At 45.7% G+C, this 15671-nt stretch overlaps 1 protein-coding gene across 1 annotated transcript in view; it reads right to left on the bottom strand.

Moving 5' to 3' along the window:
- maml3 (mastermind-like transcriptional coactivator 3) overlaps positions 1-15671 on the bottom strand; it is a gene marked incomplete at its 3' end in the record, with an annotated part of 109978 nt that overhangs the window by 34535 nt on the left and 59772 nt on the right. Inside the window, exon 2 of the mRNA XM_080837655.1 lies at positions 13466-15136. Coding sequence (XP_080693781.1) covers positions 13466-15136 — 1671 coding nt within the window. The remainder of the gene's footprint in view (positions 1-13465; positions 15137-15671) is intronic.

Raw genomic sequence — 15671 nt, 5'->3', positions numbered from 1 at the left:
CTTGTGAGACGGTCTGCAGGGTATTCATGATTTTAAAAAATGTCTGGGTCTAAAAAAGGCTGTAGTATGCTATTAACCCGGAAACGTGAGACTCTGTGAAAGGTTGTGGTAGCCGGCCAATCACAGCCTTTGCGAGCTGTGTAGGGCCGTAGTGTTTTAGTCGCATAGTCAGGAATTTTGGGCGACGCACTTAAGCACGTAAGGGGGGATATTTTACCCCGCAAGGGGGGGTTATGTATCTTACGTGCTTACGCGTTACGTCTAAAACAGAGCATAATTCGGCCTTAAATCTCTCTCTGCCTCCCTCTCTCTGTCCCTCTATCTCTCTCCCTCCCTCTTTCTCCCTCCCTCCCTCTCTCACTCACTCACTTTTACTGTGGTACCTGAAGCCTTGATCTTTACCTGATAAGAAGCTTTCTTCACTGGAGAGAACAACTAAAAATGAGAGAGCACAAGCAAAATTGAATAAGACTCAAAAACAGGAAAAACAAAACAAGAAACCTTCCCCAAAATCATATGACAAACAAACTTTTCAGCGTCACTTGAATCCAAAAAGTGTGGTAGCGCACATGCATTGCGTGTAGGCCTTGCTCAAGCTTTAAAACACGGCAAAACTGAAAACAAAACATTGCCAGCGAGGCAACTCCCTTTCTCTTGGACAAATTGACACCCTGATGAACTGAGAAGTCTGGCCCACCTGGAGATGGGAAAATCAGATCCTGGGGCCCCCAGAGTTTGCCCATTTGCATCGCACCCACTCCCTTGGCAAACCTACTCTTTAGGACGCCTGTTTCCTTGTGGGTGCACCAAACTGAACTGTGTGTGAAGTGTGTGTTTAACACTAAAGCACAGTAGCAAAAGAAACCTCTAATCCTCTAAACACACCCATATACCCACACACACTTCACTTTAATCTTGAGCAAATATAGCCTTGGACTAGGTTACTGTTAGTGCTGATAGATCTTGTATGAGTGTGTATGTATGTGTGTGTGTGTGTGTGTGTGTGTGTGAGGGTGTGTGTGTGAGTGTGTTTTACAAGACACTCTCTGACAGACAGGCCAACACTGCACCACCAGTGTTGGCCTGTCTGTCAGAGAGTGTCTTGTAAAACACACTCACACTTTAGTGTTCTTTTGCTACTGAATGGGATGGGGAAACACACACAAGGGTAGCCTTGACCTCCTCTCAGGCTCAGCGAGACTCAAACAATCAGTGTGTCAACAGGGGAACGCTAAAGACATCACTGCTATAACTGCTAGTTTCCCGCCCAAAATAGGCTCTCACTGGGTTTCTTCCAAAAGCTTGATGGACATGACAGCGGTAGGCCATGGAAGCTCAATGGAATACACCATGCTGTATCTGAAGGAGGTAGTTAGGAGCAATAAGCATGAGATACAAATATTAACTGTTATAACTGTTATTATGGATAATTAAGGATAATAATGCTTAGGGGGTGAGGCACTAGAAGGCGGATTAGTGATATTTAGGCCAATAATGTTTTAACTCCTCTATTTGACTTAAAGAAGCACTGCAGGCCAAATGGCTTTTTATTGCTATGCAAAGCTTTCCTGTGGTGCTACATGTTGACTTCAGCATCTACACACATTTTTACGATGTGTAAAAGAAAGCAAAACATTAAGAGGATTTTTCTCACTTCCCCCAAAATATTTTGTATTTCTTATTAAAAATTACATACTTTGTTGCTTTCATAGATATTAGAGTACTTATATTTGGCATAATTCAGACTATGGAGACTAGACATGTAAATCCTTGCAGCTCCCCAGGCTGGAGAAGAAATGTTACACTCTCTATTCTTAACATTGAGGTACTGGAAATAATAGCCTTTTGGTTAACATTTTCCACAGTGAAATGTTTATTTTTCTCATTTTTGTTAAGTTAACCTCTTCCTGCCTACTTCTTGTTTCGTCCAAGAAGTAGTTCTCTATACAGTACAATACCTGAGCAATGAGAGACATTTGGAGGGAATTAATTTGTGCATGGTGCTGTACTCCCAACACTGATGTCCACTGAACACATTCTTTTTCTCTTCATCCAAAAGGCTACCGACCCTGATGATGATTTGTATTTTTATATGGAGACACCACCATAGCTGTGACGGCCCACCAGGTAGGTCTACCTGTTGGGTAGGCTGTAGATTCTCTCAAGCCTTGCATGAATACTTCCCTCGAAACTTTGGTAAAGAACTGTTCTGTTTACTTCTCCTGTCCTATGTCCTCTCCTGTGCGAGTACTTAATATAATTAGACACTGTGACCCACTCGCAGGGGGTGAAAGAGCCATCCCTTGTCAGAGAAAGAGCTCAAAATCTCTTTTTTTGGGAGATGCCAGCAACATTGCTGTCAAAAAAATGTTTTTAGCATTCACCAAAAAGAGCCTTCAAAGCCCTGACACCTGGCTCACACACAAACAGAGAGAGAGAGGAGGGAGGTTAGAGAGTGTGTGTGTGTGTGTGTGTGTGTGTGTGTGTGTGTGTGTGTGTGTGTGTGTGTGTGTGTGTGTGTGTGTGTGTGTGTGTGTGTGTGTGTGTGTGTGTGTGTGTGTGTGTGTGTGTGTGTGTGTGTGTGTGTGTGTGTGTGTGTGTGTGTGTGTGTGTGTGTGTGTGTGTGTGTGTGTGTGTGTGTGTGTTTGAGTCTTTCACAGGTAGAGTATAGATGACAAGGCCTCCTTGGTGCCAGGCCTGGATCAGGTAGCAGGGTGGAGGATTATGTTCTTTTAAGAGCGGATTAGCCATGTTAGCGCGTTCAAGGCAAATTGCTCCGAGAAGAAGATTCGGAGGTACAAAAAAGTAAAATTCTCCACTTAATCCCTCTCAAAGCTTCTTAGCTTCTCACTCTCTTTCCTCTTTCCTCTCTCCCACTCCCCCCTCTCTCTCCTGCTCACTCGATCTCTTCACTAGTGACTCCAAATGTGTATCCTCTGCTTGTCAGCCAGCCTCTGGACTACAGGCATCTCTTTGCGACAACCAGTCCTCCAACACCACCCAGGTGGATTAGCTCGCGCCACTGTCACTTAGTGGTATGACATCCAGGTGTGGTCTGCTAGGGCCAAAAAACAGCTGCACATAGTATTTGTGTGTAGGTGTTTGGGTGGTGGCAGTGGGTATTATAGACGCACACACGCACGCACGCACTCTGTCCATCTCAGTATCACGATAACAAGCAATCAGAAGAGAAATTCGTTGGGAGCTGGCTAATAGCCATTTAAATGAATGGTAGAATGACTGTACTGAGGGGGTATGGTGGGTGAATGTGTGTGTGTGTGTGCGTGTGTGCGTGTGTGTGTGTGTGTGTGTGAGAATTGTGTGCGTGTGTGCTTGTGCGTGTGTGCTTGTGCTTGTGTGTGTGTTTGTTTGTTAAGTGTGTCCTTGAGTGTACATGACTCATGTTATGGTGCCTCTAAAAAATACTACAATGATGCAATAATGTCCTTCAAGACCCTTTTCATGCTACTCTGTTCTTATAAAAAATGAACATTCAGGACAATGCAAAACATCTAACGCAATTTTCCACTGCAGGAACTCACAGGGTCGTTTTAGGGGGGCTGGCACCTTTGTGCGTTCTTTCAGGGCTGTTTTGAGAGGCGGAATAAATACCTACTCCAGAGTAGGAACTTCTGTTTGGCCCTGAACTTGCTGGGCGGGGTTTGCAGTATTGGTTGATACTTACTGGTTAAATGCAACGTTGAACAAGTTGAAAAACAACAAGCACAATATTTTTTTAACAAACCTTACATGGTGACCACAGTTTGGGAATTATAGTTTACGGAGTTAGCATGTTGAGGTCACTGACTTAACACATAAGCAAACCATCAGTTGAAAAAAGGGCTTTAAACAGAGGTGCTGGTATCTTCATTTATCATCAAGTTATTACAGCTGCCAAAAAAGCCATTTAATCGAGTGTTGGAGTAATCCAAAAGTGGTCAAGAAATTCTCTGGATTTGTGCTCTTTTAAATATATTGTTATTTTGTAGTGCTCAGAACTTCATGATCAAAGAGCTCAGGCTATGTCAAGTAGGTACGGTAGTTCCTACGCCACAATTGATACAGAAAGGCTGACGGGACAGATTAGGGGGCCATTACTGTAGGGAAGTGCCCCAAGTTCCTGCAATGGAAAACTGCCTACACACACACCCACACACCCACACACCCACACACACACTACAACAGATGTCAATGGACTACCATATGGAGTAGGGTTATAAATGTAGGTGGAATTAATTGGTGCGTTTGGAGCTAAACTAACCTACTGTCAAGGCACATGTCAGAGTACCTAAATATCAGAGCAGAGAGGTGAGTTGTGCTTTTGATGGGTTTTGGAAACAACGCCTTGCTTGCTAATATAGTTAGCCACTTTACAAATAGGTGGTTAAGCATTTAGAGAAGAAAATTCTAACGTCCTCCCCCCAATCCCTGGCCCAGTGCCATGCTACCAAGCTACACCTAGTATGTGATGCCTCGCTGTGCTGGGAATTGTAGCATCTACCTGAAGAGTAGCCCTTCACCTCAGTTTCTTCAGAAGATAATCAACTGCACAAATGGAACCTTAACAGGCAAGCGGCTCTGGATGAGTTTGCCTGCTAAACGACTTAATATAAAACTGAACGAGACAATTAGCTATATCAGACAGTCACACAACATTGCATTACTGTTAGGCGAAAACAATGGCCTCTTCACAAAACCTGATTGCTTCAACGCTGGTGAACAGAGAGAGATAATTGTTTCCTGGTGCCTTGACATACAGCTGTAAGATAATTAACCGAGACAGTGAAATGATGTTACTCTAAGTAGAGGGGGAAGGGGAGAAAAGGAAGGCAGTACTCTCTTTGTTTCCTTATTTAAATAATTGCTTGACTTTTTTTAATGAGCTATAGCAGCCATCACGTAGGCTAACTAGCACATTGCTGACATGTTGATAGAAATCCCACCCCCTCACCAGACACACATATACAAAGCACACCAAAGCGCACCCCTCCCACCTTCCTTGTCTTGGAGCTGCCATTGATTCAGGCAGCAAGGTGCAGTGGGCCATGGTATCTATGGCAACGTAAAGTGGCTGAGGCGGCCAAAGTTTCTCTTCCCCTCCCTTGGCGGTAGAGAGGAGGAGGAGGAGGAGGAGGAGGAGAGAGAGAGGGAGATGTAGATAGAGAGAGGGAAGGAAGAAGAGGGGGAGACTGTGCTGCTAATACTTCTTATTCTGTAGCTTGGCCAGTGCTAGCAGCACAGCACATCACAAGCAACAGCCTGATCTCTGCATACTAAACAGAGCGCTGTCATCCAAGAAATAGGCACAAACTCGTGAAATACACACGCACGCGCGCAGGCAGACACACACACACACACACACGCTGGCAGGCACATAAACGCACATGCGTGTGTAGACATAAGAAATCCGCCAACCTGACAGCTCAGTATGTCTTTGTACACTTATGTCTGTATGTGTCGCATTGGTATGCTGACACTGACAAACACAGACCCACACATCATGTGTGTTTCGGACACGAGCCAAGCCAACACCTCCTGCTACCCACCCGCATCTCATTTTCAATATGCCTCTGCACACACACACACACACACACACACACACACACACACACACACACACACACACACACACACACACACACACACACACACACACACACACACACACACACACACACACACGTTTCCCCCCCACCATTTCTTCATCTCTCACCAGACGTGTCCTCTCTCTTCTACCCTCTCTCTTCTCCTCCCTCCCTCCCTCCCTCCTGAGTCTTTATCTCTCTATCTCTCTGTCTCTCTGTCTCTACCTTTCCCAGTCCCTGCTGCCATGATCCATACAGACCTCCCATCTGTCACCAGTGTGAGGTTAGGAGAGAGAATTAGCACTGGAGCAGAGGCACACTGCACACGGCTCTGTTGTGCCACCGAGCTTAGCAACCGACAGAGCATGTAAAAAGAACATCTCACAGTCTCTTCGCTACAACCTCCAATAAGAGGGGGCACTCTTAGTGTATTTACAACAAAATGTCTATGTAAATATCCTACTTGCTCATAAATATCTACCTACACATGAGGCTACAGTGGCTCAGAGGAGAGACAGGCGGGTTAGCGTCCGAGCTGCTAATGTAGGTACTGGCGAATGTTTGATCAGCCTGAATGTTCAGTTCAGAATGTTCCGAACACAGCAATTGATGTGCTGACGGCGCTTCTGGAGGACTTGTGAGCAATGCACAGGACCTATTTTCACCCAGCAACGCTCACTGTGTGTGTCTGCTGGCATGCGTGTGAATGTGCGCGATCGTGCAAGGGGCTAATATATCATTCCTCTTCCCTGAAGACTCACACTCCCTAATCCAGTATTGATCTGTGTTGTTGCTCTAGTAGGGTTGTTGTTGGACCACAGGCAGCAGATTCAGAGGTGTTTTCTATTGTTTGGCTACCACTAGTCAAGTCAGGCAGAACTGTAAGTAACAGTTATGAAAACAGTTAGTGACCTAGCGCTGAGAGTTCATGCTAGTCTGCAGTACTTTGTCCTATTCTTTTTTCATTTACATTACAATTCAGTCTCCACTACATTCATCTCTGGTAGTGTGAATATGATAGCAAATGCTGTCCTCTCGTGAGCCCAACTTAATTTTTATTTAATTTTTTGTCACGCTAAAGTCATGCCAGAATTTGCTTGGCCAGTTATTTGGGTCAGTGCAGTAAATCAAAGTGACTCCACAGGAGTGAAGTATCAGGAGTGTATTTGGAACAGTGCATCAAGCCCCAGCACAGGGCATCTGGTAGACACATTAGTCTTACCAGCCAAAGTCCCAGTAAATCCACTGTATGCCAAACATGACCTGAAGACTTTCTTAAGCGTACAAGGCAGGGCTTGACCTCCTAAGAGTCCCCACTGTGCATGTTCATGTTCATGTGAAATGTAGGGTTTTCATCATGGAGTAATCAGGCAGCAGCAGTTTTTTTTAAATGATGACACGTGCATAGCCTGTTGTTGATGCAGATCTTTTCCACTTTCACTTTGAGTGTATGGAGGTCCACATCACACACTACCACACACCCAGGAAGGACGATGGAAAACACACATGTGCCTGTCTGTGCTTTTGTGACGATGCGTGCTTTAAGGGTCAATTCATTCCTCAGCTTCTCATGCAAATATTCTGCTCTTTTCCTTTGCAGCTTCTTTTGTTTGGTCGGCACAGCGACTGAACAGGTTGTCTTCATGTGGTGTTCTGAGAGATGAGAGAAGGAGAGAAGAGCTGCCTTCCCTACCCCCACCTTTCTCCCTTGCTTTCTCTCTCTCTCTCCCTTCCTCTCTCCCTCTCTCGCGCTCTCGTTCTCTCTTGCTCTCCCTCCCTCCCTCCCACCCTCCCCTCGTTCCTAGGAGCCTCTCCACAGGATCTGAGAACGGCTCAGCTCAAGTCCTGACACGTGTGCCAGAGAAAAGGGGGGAGAGAGAGAGAAAGAGAGAGAGAGGGAGAGAGAGAGAGCAAGGGAGAGAAACAGAGGGGGAGGGAAGGCAATAATCTCCCGTTCCTGTGGATAAGAAGAGGCTGGGGGAGGGGACGAGAGCAGCGGGGTGGTCTATCCCTCTCTTTCTCTCTAGTAAAGGTCTCTCGCTCGCTCGCTTGCTTCCTCTCTTTCTCTTTCTGTATTTCTTCTCATTGAGCAGCGTGAGTGAGGCTCGGCTTGTTAAAGTCTAGCTCCAGCACCGCGATACAGCCTTGCTGGAGACACTCTCAAGACAAATGTGTGTGCACAAGAACACACACCCTCCAAACATTAAACACACACACACACACACACACTCACACACACACACACACACACACACACACACACACACCACTAGATATCAGACATACCCTTCAAAAGAGGCAGAAGAGAGCATGTGGTAAGAGTGCAAGAGATTGCTTCTCTCTAAGTGAGTGTTCCTTTCTACCAGGCTTGTGTACCTACACATGTTCCCACAATTAGCATGTATGGATATAAGTGGTGTCTGTGTGTGTGTGTCTGTGTGTGTGTGTGTGTGTGTGTGTGTGTGTGTGTGTGTGTGTGTTAGTCCTTTCTTGCAATCATCCTGATGAGACTTGAGACGGCATACTGGGTTCTGTCTGTGTCACTGTCATACTGTCTCACACACACACTCACACTCACACCAACATACTCCCTAATAGACAAGACTTCATCATAATGACATCAAAACTCCTCCAGAAGACTGTACCAGTGCCCATCATGCCACTCTCCTCCAATCACCTGTCTCCATTAACCTGCTCCCCCTGGCTCCCCTCCCCAACACTTTGATCACCAGAGAATAAATTACCATCACCACAACTATATGCAAAATGGCAAGGAGGGACAATTAAACTCTGACTAACAAGCTTTTGAGAACAGCATTCAAGTTACTAATAAGATTTTACACAGGTCTCTTTCTTGCCACCTGGAAAGAAGCTGGACCACTGTTTGTGTTTGTAAGTGTTTGTGTGTGTGTGTGTGTGTGTGTGTGTGTGTATGTGTGTGTGTGTGTGTGTGTGTGTGTGTGTATATGTGTATGTGTGTGTGTTTGTGCGTGTGTGTATGTTGAACATGCTAATAATTAGGCTGAGTTCAACAACACAAGCACATTCGGATTCAACCCGGAATGAGATATGAAACTTGTCTGGGAATTCCCAGCCCCTTCACTGCATTTCATTTGCTCAGTTGGTCTGGCGAAACACTAAACAGCGGTCCACTTCAGTCACGTAATTGACCCTTCCGCGACCACTCCCCAAAACGGTAACTGATCAATCATAGCATAGCAACGGTTACTAAGCTCGGGACCTCAGTCAAGCGAGCCATTTTAAGCCATTCTAAAGCAAACACATATTTTTTCTGTATGAATTGTTCCAGGGCAAGTTTCTGTTCTGTTTTCAAAGAAAACTTGCCTTATCGAAGCTTTGCGGTGCTTCGGCGGCCACCATGTCCAATGTTTAAAACCTCTCTTTGCAGTAGCTTTTGTTACGTAGCCGTGGTTATTATAAATCCGCCAATGGCGCGCCAGGTAGCCAAAAGCCAGTTTGTGATTGGCCCCAAGGATCCTGAGAATGCTGAAATGAACTTCTATAGAAAGTTTGCCAGACCCACTTCTGAGGCAAAATCAAATTGGCCGGAAGAAGAGGGGCGGGACTTCCCAGACAAATATGAAACACTATTCAGCAGCTTTCCATACTAAACAAGATATTTAAAAAGTTCTAATGTAGGGTAAACGTTTTCAAATGGAACAGATGTAATATTTTTCTGGCCACTGGTGTACATTTTGGCACTTTTTGCATGGAACGCTAGACAAATGCTTAGCTCTGGTAGGTGTACATCCTTGTGCAGTTCCTACCAATGCTGAAAAACATCACTTACTCTAAAAGTAATGCAAAGTTACGAAAGCACTTGTGAAATTGTGAAAACAACTGAAGAAAAGGCCAACAGCTTGTATAACAAATTATTTTTATTTGATTTTAAGTTTAGTTGCTTTAACAGTGAAAAATGGATGCAACAAGTTTTCCTCTTTGCGTTCGCACAAGTTGAACAAGAGCGCGACATCTATTGGGAGGGACTGGTAATAATTAGATTTTCTTTAATATGACAGTTAGGCTATGATTAACCATTCTGGAGATGAACCTAGAAAAAATACATAGAAGTCTAAGTTTGATGCAGAGTTTATAATGAATAAGCCAATTTTAAAAAGCGATTCATCAATAAAATGACATTTTTGCACACCCCTTGCTAATAGCACTAGCTCCCCTACATATCAGCTGCACCCCTTTGCCTCATCTATCCAAAAATCTGAATAAACACTGATTGCTGCATCCAGGGACGGACTGGCCGTCGGGCATACTGGTTGTTTGCCCGGTGGGCCGAGGTGAAATATGGGCCGACAGTCCGAATTTTTTTTCCCCCATATAATGGTCTGACCGGCTGGCCCACGAAAGTAGTTCATCAGCGGCCCTATTGACACTGGGCTGGCCCAATCACATCCCCTGGGCTGACCCAACACCAACCCCTTTCGATTTGGACCTAATGCATTAGGACGGTAAACAAAGACAGCGTGGCCCATGGCCTTGACATGCTTGACACACGCACGCTAGTCTGCGGTCCATTGGCTGTCTTCTTAAGTGACTAGCTACACCTTCTAGCTTTAGCTTTGTCGGTGCACAGAAACGCACGTTTCGTTAGAATCCTCCAGTCCAAATGGAGAGAAAGCAAAAAGGGGGTGCAGAGAAACTGCGAGATAAGAAGAGGCTTGCTCTTCAAGCCAACGCTGCCAAATGTGCCAAAATATCGGAAATGTTTGCCACGGCAGGGTCATCATCAGCTCCCGTGGATGCTGGTGGCTACAGCCAGGGAGATACGATACAACGACCTACGGTAAGCTTACTGATCATGAATTAAAACGTCTCTAAAATATGTTTGACCTATGTTCTATGGCCAAGTTCGTTTGCATTGTAAATACAAGACAAGTCTGTAGTTGTTGCTAGCCCTCAGCCTACTGTACTCTTAAACAGCCAGCCGTTAGCCTACACTCTATGTTGTGTGTTTGAGTGGTGGGCTAGCCCGTTAGCCTATTGGTGCGCGGTGCCATGTCAATGTTCCGAAAGCCCAGTATTCCCAAACCCTGGTATTCCGAAAATATGCCAATTTGTCCAGATACCGAATTATGATAGCCCGTTATACGCTCCAGTTCAGGGGCATGGTTCAAACGTTAGTGCCACCTCATCAAGCGCGTTTCCTACAGGAGGAAAAAGACTCCCTTCTAGAAAAGGGAGCAATACAGCCTGCCCTGTCCTCTCGGAGACGAGAACAGGGGGTTCTTCAGTCGCTATTTTCTGGTTCCAAAAAAGGACGGAAAATATCGACCGATCTTATACCTCCGTATTCTGAACAAAGCTTTAAAGTGTATGATGTATATTGTATTGTATTGAATTTAGATTAATTAAGACCACCACCTTAACACACAAACTCTTGTTGAACTCATAAAGTAGTAGGTTCAGTGACGTGCGGTGAGACAGCTGTCAGAATCAATGTTTCGTTGGATTCATGATGTAACGTTGTTGTAGCGGAAATACAGCAATGCTATTTTCTAATTGGCAGGGATTCTAGACTTCGCTAAGCACTGAAGCGACTGAAACGGTGAATTTTGATCACATTCAGCGAAGTTAACAGGTAGAACGGGAGAAAATAGGGCGTCTTAAGGCCGTCCTGCCTAAAAGTAGGGCGTCCCGTTTCTTCTTATTTTTTAGTAGACTATAGGGCAGACGCCCTGCTAGCTATAAGACTGGTTGGTGTAGACATTCGAGAGACCAAAAAGACTGAAAAGGTGTGTTATCGAATTTAATGGGCCGGTCTGGTTCAAAATGCCCGGGCCGATTTTTTTGTCCCAGTCCGCCCCTGGCTGCATCAGCCACGACAAACATCCTTTTATTCTTAAAATAGAGAAACATCTTCCTTTTTCTTCTTTCAACACTTAATGGCAGTGTTCTAAATGTTCTTATGAACGAGTGAACAGTGAGTAAATTGCTATTACTAAGTCTGGCAGAGGACATGCATATAGGTCTCATAAAGCCATTTTACATGCACGTATTTCACAACTTAAAACTTTTACGAAGCAGCTGAAATTATATTCTTTCTGGGAATTAACATGTAGCTATTGCATCTAGCTACCAACACTTGTGTGATGTAAAAGACATAATGTAGTAGGTGCAGTTCTTCTGAGAGGCTGTATAATGTGCTGCAATGAATGCATATTAGTCTTGTAATAAGACTACTCAGACAGTGTAGAAATATTCACCATTTCCTCCCATGAATGACAAATACACCCACAGTACAAGCCCCTTCATGGCTGTACATTCATAATGACCCTGCCCACTGGTGAAAGAGCAGATCTTCTTTCTTCAGTTGCCCATCCTTCTCTTTCTTCCACTTGACTCCTCTCTTTCACTCAATCCCACTCTTCCTCTATTAATCTCACTCCTTTTACCTTGCCCATCCTCTCATCTCTCCTGCTGTGATTTTCCGTTTGTTTCCGTCAGTCCACCCGTCTCCCTCTTTGCTTTCCAACTCTGATACCGCCTATTTGTCCTTGCTTGCTTTACATCTCAATTTTTCAATTCCTCCCTTCCTTCCTTCCTCCCTCTTTTCTGTGCTCTCTCTTTTCCTTGTGGCAGGCACAAAGGGCCCATGGCCATAAATCTGGTCTTTTATTGGTGCTGAGTGTCTCTGGGTGGCTACAGGGAGGAATGGAGAGGGGGGAGGGAGCGAGAGAGTGAGAAAGAAAGACAGATAGAGAGAGCAGGAGAGAAAGAGCACACGCTGTGGTAGAGAGGGCACATCTCACCTCTGAGAATTAGATGCCATCAGCAGAGTGGATGAAACAGACCCATTGAACACATCACGATGCCCTGTCTCTTAAGCATACATAGGTCTAAGGTTCATGGTCCACTATACTATCTTGAGAATACGGTCAGGGCATATGATCATTTGCATCATTTTGCTAACTTCAATATTAGAAAACACAATCAATTTTATATATACTAGGGCACGATAGCTGTGGAGAACTTGGAACTAAGAGATCTGAGACAAAGCGATGTGTTTTTGGCCCTCCTAGGAATACCAGGGGCTGGTGCCTAGACATTAGGCTGAAATATTACAGTGTTGATTTCCTACTCCAAGCCTTCGCTGTTGCTGAGGCAACGACCACCATTTTAGCTTGCCTGCCATGCCCATCACACAAGGCATCATATATAGAATTATGGAAAAGGGGCTCATGAATACCCAAACACAGAAAAAGCCAAGTGCATCAATGCCATCTCATACTGATCCTTTCCCAGCACAACTCAAGCAAGGGGGAAAAAAAGGAAGGGTTTATTCTGCCGCATGATTTGTCTATTTCTATCAATGTAGGTTTTTCTTTTTTCTTAAAAAAAAAAAGAAAAGATTTATTTTTGCTTTTTTATGCCTTAAATTGATAGTTCAGTGAAGAGTAGGACAGGAAATGAGAGGGAGAAGAGGTGGGGAGTGGACAGGAGAGATGAGATTGGGCCGGATTCGAACCCGTGTCCTCCATGGGCGCCAAGCCTGAATGTGGTTGGGGCTACCGCTTTAGACAAAGTCTAATAATAATTGAGGTAATTGATTAAATGTACCCATTCTAATTTGAGAGGATCATCAATTATCAGCTATAAATCTGAAGTCTTTTCGTTCTTCTTGAAGAAAATCCCAACAAGATATTTTCACCCAGAGGTTTAATAATTTATGCTATCCACCATCATTCATACATCCTTTCAAGAAGCACCCACTAATAATCAAAGTCCTAACCTTCAGGGATCAATCATGTGTCATTATTGAAGTGCTTGTTTACCCAAAAGCCTTTCGTTTATGTTAACCCAGTTGGACCTTTTGCTAGTGGGTTAGAAAAAAAGAGTACGCTAACCTGTGCATGAGTCTGAAGGGGTCCATAGGGCAGGCCTTGCTTCATCAGCAGCATCCTCTTCTGCTCCTCACTCAGGTGAGCTGTCTGTCCAGGCATGGGCCCCTGAGCTGGAGGTGGACCTCCACCCTGCCCGGTTGGGCCCTGCATGTATGGCATCATGGGGCTTTTCCCCTGGTTGGCCATGGGCGGCGTCATTCTCTGACCCATATGGTCGAGTGCACTGAAGTGGCTCAGAGGCTTGGTGTTGCTGTAGGACAGCTGCTGTTTGAGGATAGCTGCTTGTTGAGCAGTCAGGTTGTTTGGTGGCTGCTGCTGCTGCTGTTGTTGCTGCTGCTGCTGCTGCTGCTGCTGCTGCTGCTGTTGTTGCTGCTGCTGTTGCTGCTGTTGCTGCTGCTGCTGCGGAGTCATCATGTTCATGTGATTTTGCTGGAGGTAGTTGTTCATGCCGGGCTTCTGCGGGTTCCCGGCCATGGCTGGCACCATGGAGTTGGACGTGTTGAAGGCTTGTGGGTACATCATGGGGCTATTTGGTTTGTCAGGGTTGAAGGGTCCCCCATAAGGACTGGTAGGGGGACCAGCGGGGGACCAGTTTGCAGCCTGTGACTGCTGCTGCTGTTGGTGCTTCTGCTGCATGAGTTTCGCTCTCTGCTGCTGCTGGGCTGCCATCTGTTTCAGCTGCTCTGCTGGGGAAAGGTCCGAGTTGGGGGCAGCTGGTACTGGGACTGGTACCGGGCCGCCACCACTACCTCCTCCTGGCCCTGGACCTCCGGCAGATATCGACGTCGACCCCACCGGCCCCACTGCCGGACCTGTGTTCATCATGTATCCATTGCCAGGCCTGGGCGCCTGCGTCTGCGCTTGAGTGGGCGCCTGTGGTGATTGTGCAACACAGTTAGCCGGTGATCCCGATGCCATGGCAACAGCCGGAGACTGCTGCAAAGGCTGCTGGGGCGGTGTAGCACTGGCTGCAGTGGCGAAAGGTGGCCCCGAAGAGGACGGCCGCACCTGAGGGGAGCCCATGGGCATCTGGCTGTTCTGGGTGGGTGGCAGGGGCGCTGGTGCTGGCACAGATGGAGGTGGGTCTTGGGGAAGTGATGTCTGGCCTGGTGGTCGTGTGAAGTCCGCCTCCTTCTTCTCGTCAAAGTCGTCTTCTTCATTGAACAGGTCGTGCATGTCGTCCTCAGGCACTGTGTTGGCTAGTTCATCAATCAGCTCCTGAAGCTCCTGGTCATTGAGGTTGAAATCTGAAAACAGTTTGTTCTGGTTTGACAGGGCCGTGTCCGATGACTCCATTCCACCAACATCGTCCAGAGGCTCTTGCTTCATGTCTTTGAGAAGACTGAAGCTATCGTCTAGGTCCAGCGACCCGTTCAGTTTGATATCAGGCAGACCGCCATTCTTGCCAAGATCTTCAGGCCGCCCAGTGATGTGGTTGCTTCCAACATTTCCATTTCCTGCAATGTTGTTGATCCCCAGAGGTGGCTTAATGTCCATTTGATGCAGGGGTGAGATGGGCGGTACATTGTTGGGTAAGCTCCCCAGTGAATCCAAACCACTCTCCTTCCGTAGCCTCTTGTTGTTCGGGGAGTAGTTCCCATCGCAGATGCCATTCTGGTCCCCGTTCAAAGGTGAGCGAGCACTGTCCAGTTTCCTTTTCACTGTCTCTTGTAGCTGTAAAGAAAACAGAGACAGAGGAACATTGTAAATACATGGATGACAATACTGAAGGAGAACACCGTTTCAAAAGTGAGCATTGTTTTAAAAAACCTCCACCCCGTCATGGTCCGTGCTGTTTCCTCAGCAACTCACGTTAATAGGGTGGGACAACAAAATTACATTTCTCAGGATTTGGGCTCAGTGCCAATGTGCCACATACACTCATCCCAACAACATTTTCAGTCTTCAAGGAATATCAAGGCTTTCAACAGGTAGATATCCTAAGGATCTAGCTGTACCTCAAATTAGTAGAAGAAGATTAATCACTATTTGAAAATAGGTCAAGATCAAAGTTAATTGTATTACCATTTAGGTGCAGCACCAGAGACAGTAGAATACTAAGGTATACAGATGTTCCATCTAAAGAACCTGAGACACCCTAGATATTTCAAACCCATATCTCTCTCAGACACAACAGAAAGAGAGAATAATAAAGAAAACATATCTACTTTGTCTTCTATTGTTCCACCATCTACAAATGTACTACAAA

This window comes from Sprattus sprattus (assembly GCF_963457725.1).
Source record: "Sprattus sprattus genome assembly, chromosome: 4".
In the NCBI taxonomy this organism is placed as follows: domain Eukaryota; kingdom Metazoa; phylum Chordata; class Actinopteri; order Clupeiformes; family Clupeidae; genus Sprattus; species Sprattus sprattus.
The sequence above is the reverse complement of the archived record's forward strand: the minus strand, read 5'-3'. Positions and strand labels throughout refer to the sequence as shown.